Source organism: Nuphar pumila, chromosome 13 (genome assembly GCF_984573655.1).
Source record: "Nuphar pumila chromosome 13, dmNupPumi1.hap1.1, whole genome shotgun sequence".
NCBI classification, from domain to species: Eukaryota; Viridiplantae; Streptophyta; class Magnoliopsida; order Nymphaeales; family Nymphaeaceae; genus Nuphar; species Nuphar pumila.
Window position 1 is genome coordinate 88,005,040 of NC_143261.1, and position 27,101 is coordinate 88,032,140.

At 36.0% G+C, this 27,101-nt stretch overlaps 1 protein-coding gene across 2 annotated transcripts; it reads right to left on the minus strand.

Annotated features, from left to right (window-relative positions):
* Nucleotides 1-1,738: 1,738 nt before the first annotated feature.
* LOC149819035 (uncharacterized) lies at nucleotides 1,739-20,739 on the minus strand. Of its 2 annotated transcripts, none has more exons than XM_089984646.1 (4): nucleotides 20,413-20,739; nucleotides 19,138-19,364; nucleotides 18,949-19,053; nucleotides 1,739-2,792 (listed from the first exon to the last, which is right to left on the minus strand). In XM_089984646.1, the coding sequence occupies exons 2-4, from the start codon at nucleotides 19,322-19,324 to the stop codon at nucleotides 2,005-2,007; spliced, it is 1,080 nt and encodes a 359-aa protein (XP_089840772.1). In that variant the 5' UTR covers nucleotides 19,325-19,364; nucleotides 20,413-20,739; the 3' UTR covers nucleotides 1,739-2,004. The 2 variants fall into 2 exon arrangements, with proteins under 2 accessions (XP_089840772.1, XP_089840771.1); XM_089984645.1 differs by having other exon boundaries at nucleotides 19,138-19,376.
* Between the last annotated feature and the right edge of the window lie 6,362 nt (nucleotides 20,740-27,101).

The window sequence follows — 27,101 nt, forward strand, 5'->3', positions numbered from 1 at the left end:
ATCTCAAATAAAGGGCTGGTCATGCCCAAACTTTCTGTTATCTGCATTGTGCTGGTAGTTCATTGGAGCCTCTTGCCATCTGAAAGCTCATTGGAGCCTCAAGAGTTCGATCTCTTGAGTAGGATATGTGATGTCTTCTATCTTCCTGCATGGTGCTCTGTTAGTGACTACACTATTGCAGCATCCCTTTGTCTCAAGGTATACCATCGTCGCCCATATCTCTTAGGGAGTGATCAGGTAAACATTTTGTGTCAAACGTGGACATGAAAGTGACACTTGTCCTCTAACTACTTCGGGTGCCAAATAAGACAAGTGTCACATCTTGTGTTAGCATTTTACCATAACCTCGTAAAACATTGTTTCAACTGATCCGGGCTCGATTACTTGAGTGTTCAAGGTAATTGGATGAATAAATCATGATTTTTCATGTTTGATTGTCCTCTGTGACAGGATATTAGGACAGCAGACTGGTCAGATTATGTTGCATCATTTTGGCAGGCAGTTATAAGGTCCGCGATCACTTTCAATGGCTTCGCACCCCTACTTGGAACTGATAATCACCTTACCAAATAGGATTTATACCGCTGCGATAGACAGTTATTTAAAAAATAAAAATAAAACACATCAATTTGAAATACATACTGCCTCCAACAGTAATAAGGCTTGCATGGTACGAATGATAACCGCAAATAGTGGCTCGGATAAGGGATTTTCTGAAGTTTCTTGAAACCCTTCTGCTCTTTGATAAAAGTGTGAAAAAAAATCACTTACTATGGATATCTGATTATTAGAAATTTTAACAAACATTACACTGGCTTTTACAAGACTTAATTCAATACCACTCAGATTCATTTTGGTGTCAGCCTGACAATATTTCTTTCTTAAGGCATGGAGTTCATCACTTGCCGGAAACCAGACTAGGCAACCCCACACGAAGCAATATCATAACTGCCATCAGTTCATGTTTGAGTGATTTGATTTGCATGTATACGTGCTAGTGCTTTCTGTGGAATGTTATTTGACACCAACTGATTTTGCCATACATTGTGGCAATATGAAATTAAGCGTTCTTTGTTGTATAAAGTTTTTACACATGTTTAATCGAATTATTGAGTTGGTTCCCTTTGTGTGATAATAGAAGGCATCATTGATGTGATTGTCTTTTTGGAGTCTTTTTTATTCTCCAATATGGATAGATGATAATACATGACAGTGAATTCCACTCTGGATGTTATCTTTCAGTTGTAATGATTTATTTTATAGTAATAATTAGTACAAGGATCCGAGGCCCTGTATGGTATTACCCAACACCACAAAATAGAATTGCCAGATGGGTTTTTTGGCTTCAGGTTAATGACAGGAAAACTTGGCATGTTGTCAGGCAGTTTCAAGTAGGTTTGTACCCATTGTGGGCTGACCCTTTGTTTGGCAGCAAAAATCTTGGGTACTAGCCTCCTTGCTTGGCAGGGAGACTCTCTTTAACTATACCACATCAGTCTGCACATGAAGAATTGATCGTGGGATGTTCGAGAGAGAAAGCACAACAGACAATCATGCATTTGCTTTTAGCTATGCGAGTAAAAACCTACGTTGGGCAAAAGCCAGGCTGTAAGATAAGACTTGACCTGAGGCAAGGGCAATTTGAACAATTCCGAATTACATCCTCTCTCTCACGCATGCAACAACAGCAACAAGGTAGATTCATAAGCATGTATATTACACATTGACTCTCTCTCTCTCACGCATGCAACAACAGCAACAAGGTAGATTCATAAGCATGTATATTACACATTGACTCTCTCTCTCTCACGCATGCAACAACAGCAACAAGGTAGATTAATTGCACCTTCATAGACTCATGAAGCACATCTTGAAGCGTGTCAGTTGGCTTCAGAAGAGATGAGAAAGAAATCAACAAGCTTTTTTTCTGCATGGAACCAGAAACTCTAGAACACGAAGAGAATACACAAAAATCTCCAAGTACCACAAGTCGGTTCCTTTTCCTCACAAGATATTTGGTACCTGGGAATCCAATTTCAGATGCAACTCCTTCACCTTGGAACACAGCTCCATCTTTTGCTCCTTATAGCTCTGCAAAAGATAATCTTTCCCTTCTATAACTTCCCTCAACTCTGCCACCTCTCTCTTCAACAGCTCAACTCTCTCCCCATCAGCTTCTCTCTCCTCATCCATCATAGGCATGCCAACAGCACCCAAACCTCTCACCTCCAGTTCTCCCACCATACCATTAACATAACAGTTCTGCATTTGCCTGTTTCCAGGCACTGCAACTCTATCATGGTGTGACCTGGCATCCCCAGACGAACAGTGGTCTGCTATAGCCTTCCTCAACCGTTGGATCTCCCTCTCTGCTTCAAACAGATCCCTGTTTACAGCATCAAGCTGCAATTGTAGGTTGGTCGTGTGCACATTGCGCTCACTCACAAATTTCTGCTGTTCAGTTATTCGTGCCTGCATCTCAAGTATCATCTCATCCCTCCTCTTGAGCTGCTGCCTCAGCTTGTGTATGACTTCACGCTTGCTGAATAGGTCCGAGCCCGATTCCGACACACAAGGAGAGTCTGAGCCAGTGGATTGATGGAATGGCCTTCTCGGCAGCTCGAGGCACTCGGGAGAGGATGCCCAAATGGCAGATGATTCTTTTTCACCGGGTTCGGAAGACTCTTCTGGCACACTTGTGACAACTGCTAACTGCCCAAGCATTAGATCAGTATCTCTTGACAATGCTCCAGCGGGAGCATGCTTTGTCTCAACACAACCTTCAGGGATGCCTGTAAATCAAGAGTTTCAAAAAATTCTGAGTTTTGAAGTTTCAAAATTATCAAAATCATGGGTAAAACTTACAAACTAAATTCAGGGGCTGGAGGGACTCGGAGCTTGGTTCAGAAGAAAGTGACCAGAAAGGTCCTTAGGAAACTCAAAATGCAAAATGGAAATATTGATTTCAAGAGCTTCAGATCAAAACGTTGAGGGTCACAGGTGACTTGGCCTATGTTAGTCCATGGTTGTGATAGTCCAAAGCACCACATACTAGATCATTGACTGACTGCCCAGGTCCTTGAAATATTAAACTTAAATGCATCACAAAGTAGGGAAGAATATATACTAGAAAGACCTTCCAAACACCAAAAGCTCCTGCTTACAGAAAAAACATCTGAATTGAGTCACATTATAGCTCAAACAAACAGCACAGCTATATGATTGATGCAACATCTCCTAAAAGATAATTTTATGAGTTTAGAAAGCAGCATCTTTTTCATTCAAGTTGCTTCTCTTTTCAGCCATTCATCTGCTAATGGCAATCCGATGTTCCTCCAGATGGTCAAAAGCCTGACCAAACTCACATGGTCAATAAATAGAAACAGATGAGCCAGAGTTTGAATTAAGAGATTTATTGCACAGACTGACGGTATCAGCTGAAACAAAGATGGTTTTTGGTGGATTGGACCTCAAGGTAATTTGCGTCTTACTGATAGAATCACCGTAGTTAAGCATGTTTTGGCCTGCATTCCAACATACTTAGTGTTCTTTTCAAGATCTGAAAGAAGAGTAGCCAAAGACAAACAAAAATTGATAAGGAATTCTTATAGGGAGGAGTCAACAACTTCGTTGTCAAGCGCTAGTCAGAGCCTAAGCGGAAGACCCCCAAAAGGACTAGTTGGGGACTAGGCGGGACCAAAAAAATAAAACATCAAGAAAAGCAAAAATATTACAATAACTAATTAAATTTAGTAACAAACATATGATTGTAATTATGGATGAAGTGTGTAATTTAGTGTAACATGACACAAAATTTATGAAATTGCATAATATTGAATATACACCAAAACCTTGGGCATACCATCCGATTAATATATATATATATATATATATATATAGAGAGAGAGAGAGAGAGAGAGTTATCCTGACCTTGTTTTGTTAGGTCATTGTTAGGACCCTCTAAAAATCATAGTTTTCAAATGTTTTATGTTTGATCTGAACTGTTAGATGTGTTTATGATTATTGCTGAATAGAGAACATGTAATTGACTCAGATGTGTACTTTAAAGAGGTAAAAAATCATCGGTTGATATCATACTAAAACTTCATGATAAAATGTTCACATTTTTACATCAAATCAATTTGAAGCAAAGCTTGTTTCTCAATGAATAAGTATTGATAAACACATCTAATGGTTTAAATTGAGCATAAAACGCCTAAAACTTTGATATTTGGAGGGTCTTAACGGTGACATAAAGAAAAGGGGGATAAGAGGACCCCCATCCTCATATATAATATATGGGTAAATATTGGCTACTAATGAAGGTGCGAAACTAATGAGTAGAAATCACTTTTTTCTTCAATTTTTATTTTATTTTTTGTAGATCAAATGTTATGGATGTGATCTACATGGTTTGTTTAGTAGGAAACTTGTTTTGAATTATGTGATTATGAAAAGTAATTAGGTTTTTAAAGGGGTCCAAAAATTAACCGCGAACAATGTATCAAAATTTCATAACTCAAAAGATCACATTTTTACATCAGAAAAGCATGATTCAAGGGTTGATCCTTAGCAAACAAACCATGATTGAGTCGACACAACTTGCACCTATGATTTCTAGCCCATTAGTTCCGTACATTCATTAGTAGCCAATATTTATCATATATATATATATATAACTCCGCCTGTGTATAACTGTTTAGTTATACACTGCCGGTCCCAACCCCGAATAAAGGAGGAGGGTTGTGGTAGGCCTGTGACAGCCAACATAAAAACTTAGTCATACCCTATGAATATGAACCAATATGAGAATTTCGTTGGGGCGTTCCCTACTGAGCGACGCGCTGTACTCTATAGGCCCGGAGGCAGTGATAAATGGGCAAGGGTTGCTAGGTCGTCGCCCGGAAGCGACGCGTCACACCGGCGCCCGGGTGTGGTGTCAAATAGGCAAGGGTTCCCTCACTTTGTTGGACGGGTGGGGGTAAAGAAGTTAGTCCAAGACCATAAAATTAGGTTAGCCACTTGGAACATAGGGTCTTTAACTGATAAGTTGGTAGAGTTAGTAGATGTTATGTGTAGGAGAAAGATTGATATTTTATGTCTACAAGAGACCAAATGGGTAGGTGAGAAAGCAAAAGTGATAGAACCTTGGGGATATAAGATTTGATATACAGGAATAAATAGGAATAAGAATTGAGTAGGGATTGTTATGAGTCGTGAGTTTATAGATAATGTAGTTGAGGTCCGTAGGAAGGGTAATAGGATTTTACTTATTAAATTAGTATTAGGTACGGATATTATTAATATTATTAGTGTTTATGCACCTCAAGTAGGTTTAGATGATTTCACTAAGCGTCAATTTTGGGAAGATTTAGATGGAGTAGTACAAGGGATATCTTATGGAGAAAGGCTTTTCATCGGCGGTCACCTTAATGGGCATGTAGGCATTAGTAGGGATGGATTTGAGAGTATCCATGTAGGCTATGGTATGGCAGAAAGAAACGATAGTGGAGAAAGGATTTTAGATTTTGGTTTGTCCTATGATATGATCTTAGCAAACACTTGGTTTAGGAAGAGGGAATCTCACCTAGTAACATTTAAAAGTGGGGTTAATACGAGTCAGATAGATTTTTTCCTACTTAGAAAGAGAGATAGGGGTTGTTGCATCGATTGTAAGGTTATACCGGGAGAAAGTGTAGCTACACAACATAGAGTCTTAATTTTAGATCTTAGAATTAGACAATGCCGCAAAAGGGATAGACATAGGATAGATCCTAGAATTAAGTGGTGGGCACTGAAAGGAGCTAAACAAGGAATGTTTGTAGAGCGGATAGTTAAGGAAGTTGATTGGTGTCTCGAGGAGGATTCAGAATCTATGTGGAATAAGATAGCGGGTGGCATGAGAAAGGTGGCTAAGGAGGTATTGGGTGAGTCTAAAGGCGGTGCACCGCTAGGTAAGGATACATCGTGGTGGAACGAGGATGTCAAATTAGCTATTAAGGTTAAAAGAGAGTGTTATACAAATCTAAGTAAAAGTCGTGATAATGAGAATTTGGAGAAGTATTTGATAACAAAGAAGAAAGCTAAAAAAGTAGTTCAGAACGCGAGGGATAAGGTATATAAGGAGGTTTATGACAAGTTGGATACCAAAGAGGGTGAGAAGGATATTTATAGGATTGCAAAAATGAGAGATAAGAAATCGAGGGATCTGGGTATGGTTAGATGTATCAAAGATGAAACGCAAAGGGTTTTAGTCAAAGATGAGGAGATTAAGGAGAGATGGAAAGATTATTTTGATAAGCTATTTAATGAAAGTCATGCTCAGGATCTTGGAGACTTTTCCATTCCTTTTCATAAGATGAATCGTGACTTCATGCGCAAGATTCAAAAGAAAAAAATTGCAGAGGCTTTGAAGAAAATGAAATCAAGAAAAGCAGTTGGCCCAGATGGTATACCTATCGAGGCTTGGAAATGCTTGGGAGAGAAAGGTTTAGAATGGTTGACAAATCTTTTTAACAAGATTTGGCGGAAGAATAAGATGCCTAATGAGTGGAGGAAGAGTACTTTGGTGCCTCTATATAAGAATAAGGGTGATATACAAGATTGCACAAACTATCGTGGTATAAAACTCATGAGTCATACTATGAAACTTTGGGAGAGGGTGATTGAGTCTAGGTTGAGAAAGGTTGTCATGATATCGGAGAATCAATTTGGTTTTATGCCTGGAAGATCTACTATGGAAGCTATACATCTTCTTAGACAACTTATTGAGAGAAATAGAGAGAGGAACAAAGATTTGCATATGGTTTTTATTGATTTGGAGAAGGCTTACGATAGAGTACCTAGGGACGTTCTCTGGTGAACAATGATGAAGAAAAGTGTTTCTCTCAAGTACATTAGTATAATTAAAGATATGTATGAAGGAGTAGTAACCAATGTCCGCACTTGTGGAGGGGTGACAACCAATTTTCCTATAACGGTTGGGTTACATCAAAGATCTGCTTTAAGCCCTTTCCTATTTGCTATAGTGATGGATGAGCTTACGAGATCAATTCAAGAAAATGTGTCGTGGTGTATGTTGTTTGCTGATGATATTGTTTTGATTGATGAGTCTAGAGTTGGGGTTAATGCTAAGTTAGAATTATGGAGACAGACATGGGAAGCAAGAGGTTTTAAGTTGAGTAAGAGTAAGACAGAATACATGGAATGTCGATTTAGTATGCAACGAAATAGAGATGGGAGTGTAGTGAAGCTTGGTGAGCAAGAAATACCGATGGATGATTCTTTCAAATATTTGGGATCTATCATTCAAAAGTATGGAGAAATTGATGGAGATGTAAATCATAGGATAAAGGTTGGGTGGATGAAATGGAAGAGTGCAACTGGAGTGTTGTGCGATCGTAGAATGCCATTGCGGTTGAAGGAAAAGTTTTATAGGACGACTATTAGGCCCGCTTTACTATATGGTACGGAATGTTGGGCTGCCAAGAGACATCATATTCAAAAAATGAGTGTAGCTGAGATGCGTATGCTGAGATGGATGTGTGGAAATACAATAAAAGATAAGATTCGGAACGAGGAGATACGTAAGAAGGTAGGCGTTACACCCATTGAAAATAAGATGAGAGAGAATCGTTTACGGTGGTTTGGACATATTCGACGAAGGCCTAATGATGCTCCAGTTAGAAGGATGGAGAAATGAGAAAATATATTAGTTAAAAGAGGTCGGAGTAGGCCTAGGAAGACATGGATGGAGGTGATAGGAAAGGATATGAATGCTTTGAACCTCACCGAGGACATGGCATTGGATAGAAATGAATGGAGGAGAAGGATTCATGTGGAAGACCTAGAATGATTTTCTTTGTTGGTTCATATCGCCGACCCCAATTGTTTTGGGATGAAGGCGTAGTTGTTGTTTGTTGTATATATATATATATATATATATATATATATATATATATATATATATATATATATATATATATAACAGATTTTGTATATGTGTGCCTGTGTGTCAAAAACACATGCATACATGTAAACAATAAAAATAAAAAAGAAGTAAAAAATGAAGAAAAAAAGAAGAGAGTGGAGGGCGAGAAAGAAGAAGGGAAAAAATAAGAAAAAAGAAAGAAAGAAAGGAGACAACAAAATGACAATCATGTCCCTTCAGCCTAGGTGAAAAAATATGGCCCTACCGCCTAGACTCATAAGCCTAGGCGGTGGCCCTGCACCTAGCCCGCCTAGGCGGCACCTTTTGACAGCTAAGGTCAATAATGCCTAGGAACGTACTCTAGTCAGCCGGAATCTAGTAACTTTACCTATTCAAACTGGTGGCTTGGGAATTAGAGGATTAACCCAAAGTTACCGGAAGCGCCTAGGTAAAAGGGGAAGCGCAAAATGTCGCGCTTCCGAAGCGCAAAACGTCGCGCTTCCGAAGCGTGAGGGGAAGCGTCCCCCTTTTTTGGGAAGCATGCTTCCCTTTTATGGGAAGCGTGTTTCCCATTTATGGGAAGCACGCTTCCCATTCCCCATTTTTTTCATTTTTTTTGCTTCCGGTTCGATTCCTAGGTCGCTTCCGAGACGGTTCAGAATTTTCTTCTAAGTGGTCCCACGCTTCCCCGCTTCCTAAATTTTTGAAAGTGCTTCGCTTCCCGTATTGCTTCCCGCTCCCGCTTCCTCAACTGGTAACTCTGGTATATATATATATATATATATATATATATATATATATATATATATATATATATAAATATATTTTTCAAAATCCGATAAAGGGTATTTCGGACATTTCTCATTTTGTGCATATTCTCATTCGAGAATATGACTGTATTTTTTTCATATTTTTTATTTCTGTTAGTTTTTTTTGTTGTTTTTTGTCTTTTATAATATGGGGGGCCCACAACACATACGTTGGAGCCCCCTCCAACGGTTAGGGCTCCAACGTATATGTTGGAGCCCCCCCCCCCCCCCCCCCCACACACACACACTCCTCCAACATGTATATATAGGGGTGCTCCCCTTCTAGTTTTTTTCATGCTTTTGTAAAGCCCCTCTTGGGACCCAATATATTGAAGTTGATATTTTTTATGCACTTGTGAGAGTTCTCCTTTGTGCACTTCGTGCTTCTAGCATTGTGTTTATACACAAAATCTCTTTTTATAGAGATTTTCATAATCAGATCGAGGAAATTTGTTCTTGGTATCTTGTTCAAGTTTGTGCTTCGTAAAGAAGACTTGATTGATTTATGGCTTGGACTCTATGTATCATATTTTTTATCTTTCCTTTAAGTTGTATTTATAATATTTTTCAAAATCCTTTTTGTGGATATTTCTTGTATCATGCATCGGGCCTGAAATTTTTTTATGGATCTTTGAAAAATGTGTTAAAAATGGTTGTGTTTTCAAACTATTTTTAAAAGTTTTCTTTAAATCATGTTCTTTGAAATCATTGGAATATTCGTCTATTGGAATAATATTTTATAGATGTCCTTACTCAGTTATTGGTATTGGTATAATATTCTAACAATTGTTTTGTGTATATTATGCAAAATCTCTTTAATAGTATATTGTGTTGAACTGTCTTTTAATGGATCTTATATGGACTTGTCCCTTTTGAAATGTGTATTTATCATTGTTTTGGGCATTTTAGTACCTTATTTGAAGCTTTTTGTTGACTCCTTGTGATTTCTTACAAATTGTATATATGGATATGTTACTCCACAGGATGTGGTCTTTTGTGAATTTCAAAATATTATACTTGTATGTTTTTTATGCTTTGTGTCACTATGACTTTATGTTCGGTACATAGTAATACCATGGATGTTCATCTAAAGTAAAGTTCTTTTGTACATTATGAATTATGTGTTCTTCATTATCAAACTTGCTCTTATGCATGCCTATATTGTGTTAGAAACTTAGAACTTTTTGAAATTCTTAGAAATTCATTTTTTTCTTATGTACATGTTTGCATTCTCTTGAAGAATCCTACATGTTATTGTTCTATAGGCATATTACTTGCATATTTATGTCTTGTACACATGCACGTGTTTGTATGTTCTTCTTGAGTATTTTAATTAATAAATATATCATTATTCCATGCTCTTGTGTACCCTTGTGTGGGTTTTGTAAGTCAACTCCAAAGTGGGTTCCGTTTGATGATTATTCATCTTTGTGGATTGTGTGTTTGTTATGAAGATCGAATATTAATGCAAGTCTGCATATTATATGTGTCATTAATGACCTTTCACAGCTTTTGTGTAGCATGTGTTTTTAGTGGCCTTAAGTTATTGCTCTCTTTAAGATTATTTCATTATGTATGCAAAATGATTTTGTATTGATTAATTATGATCTTTTGTGAGCATCCTTGATTAGTTGCCCGTGCACATTCTTTCTTGTCATTGGTATGTTTTTGGACTAGTGGGATTGTGAGTACTTCTCTCATGTCCATATCTATCGTGGATTGCCTTTGCTTGCATAAAATTTATAAAACCTGTGTATGTCTTGTTTAAGGTCTCTCATGATGATCTAGGTGATTTGATTGTAGCTTGTCAACTTGTTTTGCACATGTTTGTACCATATTCATTCAAAGTTTTCCACCTCTTTTATTGGATTTAATTTTAAATTTTGTTTTTTGGAAATTGATTTTCGTCTATGTCACATGGGTGCGGGTGCAGATGCAACACGGGTGCGGCGCAATTTCAAAAATTTTGGACACGGAGACTCGGCTATATATATATGTATATATATTTTTAAAAAGTAAACAACAACTGATATGTATAAGATTCACTGATTATATATAAAAGTAAACAGCAACAGTAAACAAATGGGCCTTCAAAATCTTATATATGTGATTATCGCAACAAAAAATGCCCACTACGTAAAGATTAATACCTGCCTATCAAAATAAAATCCTGAATACATGCCTGATCACACCCAATGCAGTTGCTCAGACTGTGCAATGCAGTTGCACAGACTGTGCAATGCAGTCTGAGTCTGTGACTGTTGCACAGTCTGGCTATATTTTTTTTGAAATATATAAAAAATATATTTTTTTAGTTTTTTGTCCTAAAAATGGACCAAAATAGACTCGGTCAAAGTTGACCGAGTCTATAAAGTGGACGGACTCGGTGCGTTGACCGAGTCCGACTCTTCGTTGACCGAGTCTGGCCCATGTCCGAAGCCGCACCCGTGTCGGGGCGTGTCAACGCGGGTGCGTTGCCTCCCCAGCCGAGTCCGTGTGACATAGATTTTCGTAGTTTTTCCTGCATTCTTTTGGCTTTAGCTTAGTCCATCACTCTTCTAATCAATACATCCATTATTATTTGTTTGGCCTTTTCGAGGTGAGTTGTGTGCACCTCGGTGTTGTAGAGCCAGAGTTAGTTGTTGGGATGAGTTATGTGTGCACCTCTATCTTCTTGTCAATATAGATTGACAAGTTTATGAGTGTCGGATTAACACTTGTTTTGGCTCTGACTGACACTTGATTGACCTCTGGTTTTATAAAAGAGTTGCATCACTCAAGTGCTTATTTGGTCTTTGTTGTTTGTTGGATGCTTGTATCGATCTTTATTAGTGATGACTCTATGGATATTTGTTTGTGACCATATTGGTCCTTAAGGATTAAATCTCATATTATTGCAAAATTTATTACTTTGATTTGGATATTGTTTTCAAATCTCCTTGCTTATTGACAGTTGGTCTTCATTACAATTTTATTATCTCTTGTTTTTCTCCACTCTCCCTTTTTATTTGAGTAATTTTTTCTTTGGATTAAGAGATTTTGTTTTATTAGTGTGGTGAGTTATGTGCACCCATTGAAATTGATGTTGTTTACAGTTTTACAATTTAGATAGCTGGTGCAATGGTGCATGGTCACTGATTTGGTTATTGTTGACATTTGTGTTTGATCTCTTGTTTTACGTGCTTATATACTTGAATTATTAAGTTAGAGGTCAAAGAGGCGATTGCTTGTAGTGAGCAAACTATTGTTGAAATTTGCAAATCTTAATTCATTTGATATGATTTGCTATATGTGGGATTTTTAAATCTCTCCATGTACTTTCTAATCTTTTCAGTTGTTTATGTTTATTGAAAAAAATGTATACATCTTATGTACATTTCATTAATAATATATATATAGATTGTTGTCTGGTCCTTTGTTCTTAAACCCATTTTAGGTTGTGTGAGTGAATCCTAATGGGTTGTGATTCATGAGATTGCTTTCATTCATTATTATGTGCATTAAATGTGCTTTAATTACATGTTGGATATAAGATTAATTTCATATTGGTTATTTTGCATGCATTGTTGTATGCATTTTTGTATGAATTTAATTAATTCTTCTTTTGTTATGAGCTCTTTTCGAATTTTTACATTTTATATGCATGTTGTGTTTTGCTTATTATAATTGATCATTTGTACCTTCGTTTGAAATGTTTATCTAAACCTTTGGGATATTATCTATGCATGATTGTTTATTTCTTCTTGATATATTATGTTTAATATGTGTTTGTCTTTTATATTTTAGTAGTCAAATTCTCTTATGATCAGTATTTATGTTTTCTTGAAAAATATGTTGATTTTGTGGTTATGATTGTCTAAATTAGATTTCTTAAAATTGTCTTCGAGGTATGCTCCTCTTATCTATCTGTATGGCTATTGTGTCTTGTTTGAATAGCTACCATTTGTTCCAAAATTGTTTTAAAATCAATTTTTATTATGTTTAATATGTGACCAGTTTATTTCTACATAGTGTCCACTTTATTTTCTAGACCTATTTTTCTGGTGTGCTTGACCATCCTCTCTCCATAAAATATAGCATTATATTTGTTGTCTAAAATAAATTTACCTATTATTATAACAATTTTTGTTACTTTAAAATCTTCCTTTTAAAATGTATTTTGTGATATATATTATTTTGTATAGCTGGAACATTTGTCTAGCTCTATTCACAGGTTCTCAAAGAGATGACAGTTTGAGCAAATGATTGTCAGGAATCTTGAAGATTTTATGGAAGTTTTCGATGCACCCTTCCATGGAAGCAGCTAATGAAGGCATTTGGTAAAGATAATGAAGACATTTGAAGTTTTGGGTTCGTTCTTTTGTATTTGCAAACTTCCGGTTACTCACTGTAAGTTTGAGGGGGGCTATTAAGATAAATGTATTTCTTGTGTTGTATGTACTTAGATATACTTATCAGTACTTCCTTTGTATTCCTTCTGTATTTTAAAGGTATACTTTTGGTATACCTATTTTTTTTCCCTTAATATTATAGGCAAACTTAATAGGGGTAGAATAGGAAATTTTCATTTGTTGTGTATTTTTCAGTCATTATTTAAATGACAGATTTTTGTATTTTATTTTTATTTGTTTTTGGTCAAGCTGGGTTGACCAATATTAGCTATTAGGACTATGCCTAACGGCTAAATGTATTTTTTGTGTTGTATGTACTTAGATATACTTATCAGTACTTCCTTTGTATTCCTTTTGTATTTTAAAGGTATACTTTTGGTATGCCTATTTTTTTTTCCCTTAATATTATAGGCAAACTTAATAGGGGTAGAATAGGATTTTTTCATTTGTTGTGTATTTTTTAGTCATTATTTAAATGACAGATTTTTGTATTTTATTTTTATTTGTTTTTGGTCAAGCTGGGTTGACCAATATTAGCTATTAGGACTATGCCTAACGGCTAGTCCCTTCTCTTCTAGTACATATAAATGTGTGTGTGTGTAAGTGAATGGTGAGAGAGTGATGGGTAGTTTAAGTATGTGTATGAGTGTGTTTGTAGTGAGGATTAAATGTATTTTGTATATTTTTTCATTAATAAAATTATTTATTTTTTTACTCTTGATTCCTACTTTTGTCTATGTGATATTCATATCCAAATGCATTGTGCTATGGCATTTGGGTTTCATTTGCCTAATAGGATCTAGTATAATTTTTAGTTTGTTGTATCTTGGGTTCTGTGTCACATCGTGACAGCTAGAACTTCATTTGTGTAAGGTATAAGAAGGTCCAAAGGCTCAAAATTGCATGTAAGAGGTTGGACGATCACCATGTTGCCGATCTCCTCTTATTCTTTCTTTGGCCAACATAAATATCTTTCTACTTTTTGAGGAATCTTACTGTACAGGTTTGGTTTTGTCACCTCATGGGATCATAATATTGAAAAAACTGAAAAGGGATACATCTTTATAGCTAGGTTTTTTAACCTAGCTTTTCACATGCTCTAATAAATTATGACCTTTTTTTCCTGACCTTTTGAATTAGATCAACCAATGGCATCAGAACAAGAGATTTAAAATCCAGTAATGACACAACGTGATGATGTTGCAAACAAACCAACTAGCAACAGATCAATGAAGTGTATTTTCTGTAGAATCATGATTTATGGCAGGATATATAGATTTAAATATCATGGTGCAAGATAAGGCAGCCTATAAAGTGGTTGGTGTAGCTCTCCTATTATTCCAGCCAACGTTTGTGAAAAAATGATTGGTACATTGCAAGAAATGAATAGAAAAAAGGGATAGATGCTGCCAGAAATCATACTAAATTCTGAAGTTCTAAAGAAATGGTTGATGAAGCGAGTCATAATTACCGATCAATGTATATCACTGCCAATTTCAGAAATTGAGAAAGCTTTCAAGGAAATGAAGCAAGGGATAGAACAAAGGATGAAATGTTAATGATTTATTTAGGAAAACTTTGAAGTTGCCTAGTTGTTCTAGCCATTGTGTTTTACGTAATCATAAACTATGATCTTATAATTGTATACTATTTTTGTTTTAGCTATTAATAATTGTGTTTTGTTGCTTAATTGTGTACATCACTGCCAATCTCATGTCAAATTCTTTGGTTGCTCACCGTTATGCATTTGTTGACTGTTTAGTTATTCTGCTTTGTTAGTTGTTACTTGTTAATTGCGACTGCTTAACATATTTTAGTAGCCTACACCTAGATTTGTTTGATGTTCCAGTAGTTTTAGTGCTTAAATATATTTTCTTTTTATGTATTGTTATAACTTTTTTTCTAATTTTTTTTTCTTCAAATTTCCGAATATTTTAACTTTTCTTAAATTTTTAATTCTTTTGGCGTTGTATCTTACAATACAATACAGCATGATACGACGTGGCATTCCCTTATATTAGACCTGATACACCTTCCAATATGATTTTTAAAATGCATTCTTATGGGGAACTAAGTTCATGCAAGAACTTAAGATCATTGTCAATGTCCATAAGCCTAAACTACTCGAAAGAATAATGAAATACCAACTTTTTGTGCCTTTAACCTTTTATGACATTATGTGTTAATTTTTTTAGCCTTCTTATTTTTCATTTTCTTCATACACTCTACATATTGCCAAATTGAATAGATCAAATATTTTTACCTATCTTGATGACAAACTTGCATTTTTTAACCTTTTTGCTTTTATTGTTAGTCCTATGTTGGGTTGACCACTTCTGCTGTTAACAAAAAAGTTGTGTACACTATTTCAACTGGGAAGTTAGGGAGATGGACTGGAAGCATTTTTCCATTGAATCAGAACTTGTTGATTCAGCACATGCTTACAATAATAGATATGTCCTTCAATTGGGTGAGTTTTGGCCAATCATCAATTCTTTTCTCAATATTGCACATTGTCAAGCAAAGGGCAAGGTATATCTTCCCAATTGACATCTCCACTATTCCCTTGGCAGTAAACCATTCACTAAGTACCTTTATGTAATAGCCATCCTTTCTACAATGCAGATCCCATTCACCCATTACCACACCATTCACATGGAAAAGCCCTTCGCTGATACTTATCACTTGAAAACTACAAACCTTCTCCCTGTCCCCACCCCCACCAGCTTTCTTCCTTGGTGATGAGATTTGAAATTCACGCTTTCCATTTGTATTATGTTCATAATCTTCAAACGGCTAATTTCAAATGTTCCCTGTGCATCAAGGTCTCCGCCAATTTCCAAATAGATTTCAAAGTCCCTCAAAGCTACTTTCTAAAAAGAATGCCACAAACTTTCATTAACCTACAGATGACCTTATTTATGATGTTGTTTCTTAATAGTCCACTAGAGATAAGATGCTAATATAAACATATCACCATTCATAATCTATGTGCCTACTTATTTGTAGCACATGTTCCCCTTATCTTAGAACCCAATTCCACAATAGAAAGTATTACAAATCTCTTTTAAGATGTTACACTAAGAATATTATGCGCCTGTTCCTCATTCTTGAAACAAGTGGAATCCTCATCCTATGGTGGTCATCTAACTCCACCATGTTGGTTTGTTCCGATACCACAGACAGTGCACAATTTGCCTGTCACTGGCCATAAAACCCACTCTGCAAGAGAACACCACCATCTCCTAACTGCAGTTCACTTTATACACACCACCTCTGATGCATGCATCTAACCAGGACAAAAGACGGATGAATCTTAAAAAAGAAAAAGTCCAGAAAAGTTCGCATTCACTCCCTGAACAAAGACGACAGACATTGGCAAGTGAAATACATGTCTTCTTAAGGTTAGATTGTGCCAATGCGCTGTATAGAGATACTAACCAGAAAAGGACAAATTGTGCATTAACTAGGACCTTCATTAACAGGATTGATATTGAACTCCTCTTTCATTGATGATATAATTCAGGAAGATTTTGAAAAGATAAATATGGGATTCATTCAAGCTAGCAACCATATCTTCAACAAGTAAAATACTTTCCTTGTCATTTCATAATAAGTAGAATAATACTCATATGAACTTACCATCAAAACTGAATGGCATGTTGTCTTCCAATCATGTTGACAATTTTTGACATCAAGAATGTTACAGCCATAGAAAAGGTAAATGTGTACCCAACAGACCAGCAGATATGCAATTTTTTAGCACCATTATGACCCCAGTTGTGACAAAGATTTTGCCCCAATATTTTGATGAACTCAAATAATAGGATCAGCTTAGGTGATATAGCTCTTAGATATGGCATTCCTTAATGAGTCAAATATAACTTAAATGTGACCAATCACTCAAAGAACATAACCAGTCTATTGAGCATATTCCACATTCCAGAGCCCAGAATCCATCATAAAAGGTAGGCTTTGATTGCCTAGTCATTCAAGTATCGCCCATTTGCCGAAATAAAATAATGAAGTTATTCAAAACATTCTATAACCCATTGCAAAAGATTACTCCATGTGCAACAAGATCAAATGTAAGAATCTGCCATTGGCTGCACCTGCACCATGCACCATATAGATGCTAACATTTGCATCATATAATATATTTAGTGCAGTTTGCATAATAATACAATTTTTTTAGATAAACCTGCCCGTATTAACTACCATAAATTGCTTAATGAGAGTAATGATTATTCTAGAATTCTACAACTCACAGAATCTGTTATCTACTTCGTAACATCAGTTGTTGATTATTTGGTAGCTCAGACATATTTACCATTAAAATGATATAAACTATTTCTGAGTATTTCTAATTCATTATAGAAAGAGACAAAAAGTTTTGTAAGAAGAGATTGTGTTTCAGTTATCTCCTTGTTACAAATAGGCAGTAAATTCCACTGATCTGTTTATAAATCACATACTGCAATGTGAAAAGTAGCTAGATAATTACTCTTTCATGTTAGCCTAATGGATGCTTAACTTAACAAGAGTCATTAGATCAATTTGAATATTATTGTAAGTATGAGCTCATCATCCACCGATAGCCTATAACTCAGGTCTCAAGATAGTGACCAACAAATCCATGAAGAGAAACTCAAACAAAAGAATTTAGTAAGGCCAGGATGAATCCTACACTAGAAACCACAAATGTGTGTCCCTGTGATGTTGCATAGATGACTGGTACCTTTGGATAAATAAATATAGATTTCAGTTGCCATGATTTGGTTAAGATGGTAGTTCTTTATATGGTGCATAAAAGAGAGCAACAGAAACAAATGTAAGCATAGGGTGATGTAAACGTATGGAATAACATGAAAAAGAAAAGTTGCTCCAAAACATATGACATAAAATGTATGATATCCAGCATTTACCTCAACTCTAAACATAAATTCAAGCATAACAATAAGATAAATGGAGAAGAACCTGAAATGAAGATATTAATTTTATCAATTATGCAGGTGTGTCACATAGGTGCAGGTGCAGGTACAAAGCACAACATGGGTATGAAAGAAAGGATACAGAAATTTCTAAAAAAGATGGGCACAGGGTGATGTAAACGTATGGAATAACATGAAAAAGAAAAGTTGCTCCAAAACATATGACATAAAATGCATGATATCCAGCATTTACCTCAACTCTAAACATAAATTCAAGCATAACAATAAGATAAATGGGGAAGAACCTGAAATGAAGATATTAATTTTATCAATTATGCAGGTGTGTCACATAGGTGCAGGTGCAGGTGCAGGTGCAGGTGCAGGTGCAGGTACAAAGCACAACATGGGTATGAAAGAATGGATACAGAAATTTCTAAAAAAGATGGGCACAGGGGCATGATGTGTGTGTGTATCACACAGCATGCTGCACGATTACACTACTCTTGCAAAATCATTTAATATGAAGTTATAGTCTATCAAACATGAACTAAAAATGTAAAACATATAAAAGACCTACAGCTAACAACTAATAATCAACAAATATATTGTTAACATCGGATTTGATGCTATGAATTGAACACAAGGTGGCCAAATCATAAAATGGGTTGTGTAAATCCAAATCCTAATTTATTCGTATCTAGAAGTAAAAAGCACCAGCATCCCTATGGACACGATATGACATGGGTATGGGGCCTGCTAGAAGCACTCAATCCATATGGAATCTAATATAATTGCTTCATGTAGCACATTTATCTAGGAATTCTATGTATAAACTATCAGTGAACAAGGATACAATATAATGCAACAATCAAATATTGCAATTGAACCTGAGACACAGTGGCAACATCTGTCTTCTTCATGTGTGAAACAATATGCATTGGAATGTGATGGGCAGGCTCCAAATCTCCTTTTAGCATTGATCCTTGCATGCCCTAGTGCAGAAGAACATCAAAAGTTAACATAACAGAGAAACAATGAACAAAAAAATGAGGTGATAAAATTCAAGCCAAGCAGACCTTTTGATGTGTTACTAGTGTCACCTATTTTTTTGTCCACAAAAACTTGCTTTAACTTGTAACCGAGCCTAACTGACAAAGTGCCCAATAAAGCACCGCAGGCAATAAGAACCCAATTTGGGCCTCCACCATGTATATTAGTAGTTTTCTGATCTCTTGAGAGCTTCCCATGTGATTTTGATTTCATTTTAAGCAGGACTAAGATCTAGCTGGGAACACCCATGAACCTGGCCAAGGAACTATACAGAAAATGATTAAATAGTAGCACACATGATAACAACCAACATAAATCCACATCCATTACAGCAAGTCACAAATGTAGATTGAACAACAACAATGTGCATTAAAGATACCATGACAAATAGTCTTACACTAGCATATGAAAATTGAACACATAGAAGCAACTCACTATGACACCCAAAAGCTAAAAGTTTCATAAAAAAAGGAACAAAAGACAAGAAAAATAGTTTTGACCTAAAAATGCACAGTATAATGGCTATTTGAGCGAATTTTGTAGTAAATAGAAAAAGAAAAATAAGAGAGAGAGATGGGCAGGGGCGGGGGAAGAATATAACGAACGTTAGTTATACATGTACAGCCAACTCGAATAAGGCTGTTTGGGACACTTGAATCAGAGGTGTGTTGTGGTTTCCTCCAGTGCTCTCATTCTCTCTGCTGTTTGGGAGCAGTTGTGTTGCCAAAACACTGTATTACTAATGGAGTTGGCAACAGCAACACCATTCACAAGAGGATGTTTTTGGCAAAACCATATTTTGGCAACACATGAGAATGGTGTTCCCATCTCAATGCAAGCCTCACAAACAGAGCCTAAAATACGATGTACGGTTGCAAGACTCCATATAATGAACCAAAAAAGCAAAACTAAATCATGAAATCAAGAAAGTGGAAAAGGTAAGATTTAACACAAATATTACAACAAAAAAAAAATCAACCTCCAAATTGGAGGCAGCTACAGGAAATCCCTAAAAGCAGTCACTACAGAAGCAGGTGTGCCATCAAAATCACAATGGTGATCACATCCATTTGACACCAAAAGCCCAACAAACCAACCATTAATGAGACCATCAAGAGAAAAACAGAAACCCAACTTGGGGAATAAAAAGAAGAGAAAAAAAAAACAAGTTTCAAATCAACCCCAAAAAAGAGATACAAGGCAACCAAAGCAGAAGAAAGCCATAAAAGAAATACCCAAAAAAGAAAAGGGAAGCACATGCCACTGGGGAACATGATGGGGGAGGGTAGAAAAAGACTTACCGATTCAGCCAACTTCACAGGAATGAAGGAGGTGGTGGTGTCCCCTCATCTCACCAGCATCACAATACTAACACAATATAGGGAAACTTGTACGAGCAAAAAGGGAAGGAGAGAGAGACAGAGAGAAAGTGTGTGCGTGTGTGGGGTTGTTACAAATTGCAAAAGGAAGGGAGAGGGGAGGAGAGTGTGGAGAAGAGAAGAGAAGGCCCCGACTCCGTCAATTGGCGGCTCGGAATGCGGGGATTTCGAAAGGGATTGCCACGTCGGATGCCACGCAGTATGAGCGGAGTGGAAGTCCCTACTCCCTCTCGAAGCTGAGAGAGAGAGAGAGTGGCCCTGCTTCAGAGCCCTTTACACGGAGAGTAAAATCTCATAGAAATTTTAGACCTTTGATTTTGTATATTGGAAAATATCGTTAAAATAAATAAATTAAAACCCAGTAAATATAAGTAAAGATAAAAACACTAAATATCCACCATTTAAAAATATCTATACATACTAAAATATATCACAAATGAAAAAAAACTTTCCCTTGATACATAGCTGTTAATAACATAAATGTTGAGAAAAAACTGCAACATTAACTTAAAAACAGAAATATTAAAATAAGAAATATCACGATATTTGATTGCCTAAAATAACAGACAAAATATACCGCAATATTTTCACAGCTCTCTTTTTTGAGAAGAATATTTTCACAGCTCTCACGACCTTAGTCATTAATATTAGGGTTGGGAAACTAGATGAGCAGCTTGCCGTTGGGCTCGTCTTGGCTTGGAAATTGTGTTGGGCTAGGCAAACTATTATCCTGCTCGTTTAAGTATCGGAGTCGAGTACAAACAGGAGAAGCTCGGCTCGGCTTGTATAGGCTCATTTTATATATTATGTACAAATATATTATATTTTTTATATTATTATATATTATATAAGTTATATATATATATAGATAGATATATTATCAACTTTTAAAAAAACACTTGCAAGCAATTTTTATGAAACGAATCAGATGGTGATCGGCTCGGCTGAACCCAAGCAAGGATTACCCTTTGCTGGCCGAGCTCGGCTCGTTTACCAGACCTCACCTCGGGCGTTCGTGCACGTGAGATCTCTATTAAAGGGAAAAACTGATATCGTTTTAAGTTTTAACTAACATAGATACTTGAGGATGGCAAATCCGTAAAATTTTGCTCGTCGTAGGCTTTTTGGTGCATGGTTCGTTCTGCCAAATTTTGGCCTGGGATTTGTCAAATGACGGTTGTACCCTTCACCTTTGAGGTCCTTTGCTCTGGCCTCTTGGTGGGTACTCGGAAACTCTTTTGAATAAAGGGATGCTTAAGTGGGTTGTAGGACGGCAAACGGATCGAACATGTTTAGATATTCTATCCGAATCGGCGATGTCAAATTTAGGTTTGGATCCTTTAAGTAAAATAGTAATGTGCATTCAGATCTGATTCTGATATGTTCAATCGGATTGCTTTCAGATTTTGGTTGGATTTGGATTGGTATTTTATGTTAGATCGGATTGATCTGAAACAAAATCTGATAAGGTTGTGATTTTTACATGTAAATAGCTTGCTTTTTTTATTTTATTTTTAGATCCAATATTACCACGTGTAGGAGTGTAACTGGTTGGGTTTGGATCGGTCCTTATCAGACCCAATTCTTAAATGGGTCTAAAAGTAAGACCCAAACTTGACCCAATCTTATCCGGGTCTAGGTACAACTAAAAGCTGCAGACCCATATGGGTTAACAGATACGGGTATAACCAGGACGGGTCTTTAGTAGACCCATTTTGATTCGGGTTCAGGTCTGGATATGGCTGAAAAAAGTAGACCCATATTGGTTAATGGGTTCAGGTATACATCGGTCGGGTCTTAACCGGTTTGGGTTTCAGCTCCTATCTTAATATGATTTGTGTTCTAAACCTAATTATCCAACAATAAAAGTATGTAAATTAATGGAATTATATGCTAACAAAATAGAAGCTTAATAACTATTCTAAATCATGTCAAAATCTGAATATAAAAAGAATATATCCACTCCAACCAGACATTTTAAGTCTAAACAAAAAAACAATTATATATCATATTCAAAATGTATCAAATTTAATGAGTTCTCTCAAGTATTATTTTGGGATTCATTTAAATCTGACATTTTTCAAGACAAAAGGGCAATAGGAAGTATATGCAAGAATGAATTAAAGTTTAGATTACTAAAATGCAATGCATATTAATTGTAAGTTTATCAATATCTTTGAATGATTAATTTAATATTTACCGATTAGAAACTTCTATTGGATCGGTATAAAGCGAGTTCAAGTACGAGTTAGTTCAAGTATATAGTTGGGTGGGTTCGGGTTTGGGTGTATAATCAGTTCGAGTTCAAAGTGGGTATGGGTACATAATTGGGTCGGTTTTAAAATATGGAGAACCATTTGGGCCTGGGACTCTTGGTACATAATCGGGTAGGGTCTGATTGGGTTCGGGTCTTCATTTACAATACCCAAGATCCGACCCAAACCCACAGGTCCACCAATATCAGTTTGGGTCTGCTATAATTAATTTGGGATGTCGAGTCAGGTCAGGTATACCTGACCAAGGTCAGGTATAATCAATGAAATTAGGTTGTATTTTGGATTCAGATTCAACCCTGTTTCATTGGATCTTATTCAGATTCGAATGTACCATTTGCATTTTGGATTCAGACTTAGATCCGACAAAATCTGGCCCAAATCTGAGCCGTTTGCACCCCTAATGGTTTGGGACTTGGGCTGGGCTTGCTGTTTGAGAAGCTTGACCAAGAAGTTGGGGGTGTCCATGTAGCCTTAGTTTAAAACGACAAAGATAAAGGCATATCATATACCCAAGATAAATTTAAAATTTTCATGATTTTCATGTTTTTGACGAAGTGTGAGAGAAAAGTAAATATTATAAAACAATTATGGTTGCAACGAATAAAGTAAAAAATAATCTCACTCATTTTTTACAGAAATGTTTGATAAAAATAAATAAAGATCATGGTAAAAACACGATGTTCAAATTTCCATGAAAACCGCACAATATTTTTTAAAATATCGCAATACTTCTGGTGTTTAAAATGGTGACATAAAATCATATTTTTCAATAATTTCGAAATATTGCCAATATTTGTCACACTGACCCAGGATGGGTTGGACTGTGAGGGTTGAACAGGCACTCCCAACAGTGATTCATGGACGAGTTGCTTAATATTTATTGGTTTATGAGTAAAAGGTGAGCATTGTACTGTGTGATGTTTGCAGACCACCTGAGATCAGTTCCATAAGAACTTGCTTTGAGCTTCCTTATTTACTCAAGCAAGCAAAACTCGAACTCACTTCTAAGTTTGTTTTAACTATAATAATAACTGAGATTTTTATCAAGTTGTACAATATGATCCATTGAATTTTCAACGTTTTAACTTTTAAGGAAAACTGTTTCATCCAATGCATGTTTTTTATATCTATGGAAAAACATTTCGCTACACTCTAGAGTACCGTGCTCTCTAGCTGAAACTCATAGATGCAAGCTTTAATTGATCATTTTGGCCCCATAGATGTGTTCAAGATGGCCCGGAATAAGAATTTGTTGTTTGAGCATTATACTTGAGATGTAACATGGTAGAAGACATTATCTGCAGTCAACAGGAATAATATTTCAGAAATGAAAATGTTATCCAATACCAGTACTAAATGGAGAAATATTAGCAGAAGGCAGGGAATCTTTCTCTATAAATCACAGGTCAAGCTCTATACTAGGCATTAATGCCCTTTGAGTGATGAACTCAACAGTAGCTGTCAGAGACCATGTACAAGAACCATCAAACGCTTTCCTGTTTAAAGAATTAAATGAAAGCAAGAAATTTGGTTGATACACAGACATCCATGCACTTTAGACACATGCAACCGTATATTAATGTCTAAATGGACAAGCAAATACTCTAGAAAATCCACATTAAAAACATGATCTGACAAAAAGACTGATAACTATATGAACAAGATCCATAGTCTGGGATCTCAACCCCTTCGACATTCTGTTGCAACTCATATGGAATCAGTATACCATCGCAGCAACCATTGCATAGCAAACTGGTCTTGGGCCACAAAAGAGGATCTGTATTTTCACATATCAACCCTTAGGGAGTCTGGTTGTTACTGGTTTACATTAACTGCTAATGCCAATATCACGATCAGATTTAATAAATAGAGCATGTATGAGGTAGACGACAAATTGGAGTATTATATATGTGGTTCTTTGTTCTGATCATACAGAACTTTCCATAATCCACGCTTACTTTTGTTAAAGCACTCCCAATGCATGCACATCTTGCATGCATCACTGCCCCCAACTTTGATCCAGCTAACAGTACATGCACTCGTCAAGCTTCATTTTACATGAAGCTTGGATAGCAGCATTTTTACTCATCAAACTGAGCCTAATGACTACCGCATCCTTTTTAACCTGCAATAAGTAACAAATCCACATACAATATATCCGGAGGAGAAGAAGAGAAGATGGTGGCACCAGATGTAGAAGGAGTGACTTTAAGAATTTGTGAGACGGCCTCCGTTATCTGGGCAATTATTAAATTTCTTTGATTCTTGAGGTTCTTCACTTACGGCAGTCACTTTCTTGAGTTTGGGACAATCCGGTCTTATATGCCCTGGTTCTTTATATCGATGACAAGTAATTTTATCCTTGCATCCTTCTTTCATCCTCCCCCGTTATGTTCTTCTAAATTGAATTTTCTTTCAAATTGAGGTGGTTTATAAGTTTTTATAAAAATTTTGGGTTTTGATACGGTAAGAACTTCATCATTAGACTGGTATATTCCAAATCTTGTTTCTTCTTGACAAATTTGAGCAAGAGCCTCACTTATAAAAGGAGTCGAAGTCCTATGAAGCAAGGAGGACCTAACTTGCTCAAATTCCGGTCGGATACCATAAAGAAAAGAGAAAAGGTTTTCTCTTTCAACTTGTAATTTTTTCATTTCAATAGCCGAACCTTCCTATTTTAGTTCTAACATAGCTAGTTCATCCCAAACAAGAGATAAAATACTATAAAAGTCTCTTATACTTTTATCTCCTTGTTTGGTATTACGTACCTTGTCTTTAAGATAATATAGCCTAATCATATTTTTTTGAATGAAGATGCTCTTTAGAAAGATCCATGCATCACATACCCTTTTAAATTTGATGATGTTCGTGGCGATCTTGAGCTCCATGATATTCATGAACCATGAGAGAAATTGCGCATTGCTAGCTTCCCAATCCTCAACTTGTTTGGGTATTCTTGCAAAGCTTTTTCTTTTTCGGATAGGGCTTTGACTTGATCTCATTCTCTTATTGTTAATTTAAGTTAAGGTTCATTAGTGGTTTCACTAACAAACCCCCAAAGCTTTTTACCTTTGATGTGATTTTCTATAATGGTCGGCCACATCAAATAGTTGTTTTTGTTGAGCTTGTAGGAGATGACGGAGGCGGATTTTCTTTCTCCCATAATAAAGAAGACTTGTGTTTGAGGACTAAGGATTGAAGAGCACCATCACAAACACAAGTCTTCATTCTAGATTGATACCATGTAATGAAACAAGAGTGCGCAATCACAATGCCACGAAGGGCTACACAAGTGCACAAGTATACTAAGGTGTGTCTAATAGACCGATGACAATCTCATAAAAAGATATACAAAAGCAATTCCACAAGAACACAAAGGCACAAAATCCACAAGAGCACAATATAAAAAATGGATTTTGTATTAACACACAATGCTTTAGAAAAAACATGCTTTCCATAGTGGGATGAGGCTCTATTTATAGAGACTCACATGCCATAAAGGGAGGCAGTTGGACCGTCTCCCCGACAGTCCTTTTGAGTTTACAAATAAAAAACAAAAAAAATAAAGAAAACAAAGACTTTACAATCCCTATTGGACTGTACTAAGTTACATATTATTAAATGTCCAAAATACCCCTAATATACATATATTGTATAGATATATGTATATCAGTTAGGTATAAATATATACACTGTATTTTAACAAAATGCATATAATGGTTTAAATTGAACATAAAACACCTAAAACTTCGATATTTGGAGGGTCTTAATGATGACATAAAGAAAAGGGGATAAGATAAACCAGTTATATATATATATATATAGAGAGAGAGAGAGATAACTGAAAAAACAAATTTTATGTGTGTCAAAAACATGTAACAACAAAAATAAAAAAGAAGAAAAAAAGATAAAAGGGGAGAAAAAGAAGAGAGTGGAGGGTGAGAGGAGGAAGAAGAAGAAGAAAGAATAAAATAAGGAAAAAAGGAAAAAGAAAAAAAGAAGGAAAAGGGAAGAAGAAGAAAAGGAAGAGAAAGAAAAAAGAGAAGACGGAGGGGTGAAAAGAGGAGGACGAAGAAAAAGAGAAGAAAAAAAAGGTAAAAAAGAAAAGACAAACAAAAAGAAAGCTATGTAACACAGACTCTTCTAATAGGGCACCGCAGCCGCGTCACACTCACACCCAGGTGGGTGCGACACTTGGACACAACTTCCTTTATGTTAGGTGAAGTCAACCACACTGAGGTCCATTTTCATCCAAAAGTAGATTCAGTTAACCCTAATCAAGTCCATTTTTATCTATATTATATATATAAATGCACACAAATACCCATAGCGTTA

What these genes read in the sequence shown, in the direction of transcription:
- LOC149819035 (XM_089984646.1), bottom strand. Translation starts at nt 19,324, where the DNA reads ATGAAATCAAAATCACATGGGAAGCTCTCAAGAGATCAGAAAACTACT. An exon ending in CACTAGTAACACATCAAAAG is followed by an intron (nt 19,054 to 19,137) that starts GTCTGCTTGGCT and finishes CTTCTGCACTAG; the next exon opens with GGCATGCAAGGATCAATGCT. An exon ending in ATGTTGCCACTGTGTCTCAG is followed by an intron (nt 2,793 to 18,948) that starts GTTCAATTGCAA and finishes CTTGATTTACAG; the next exon opens with GCATCCCTGAAGGTTGTGTT.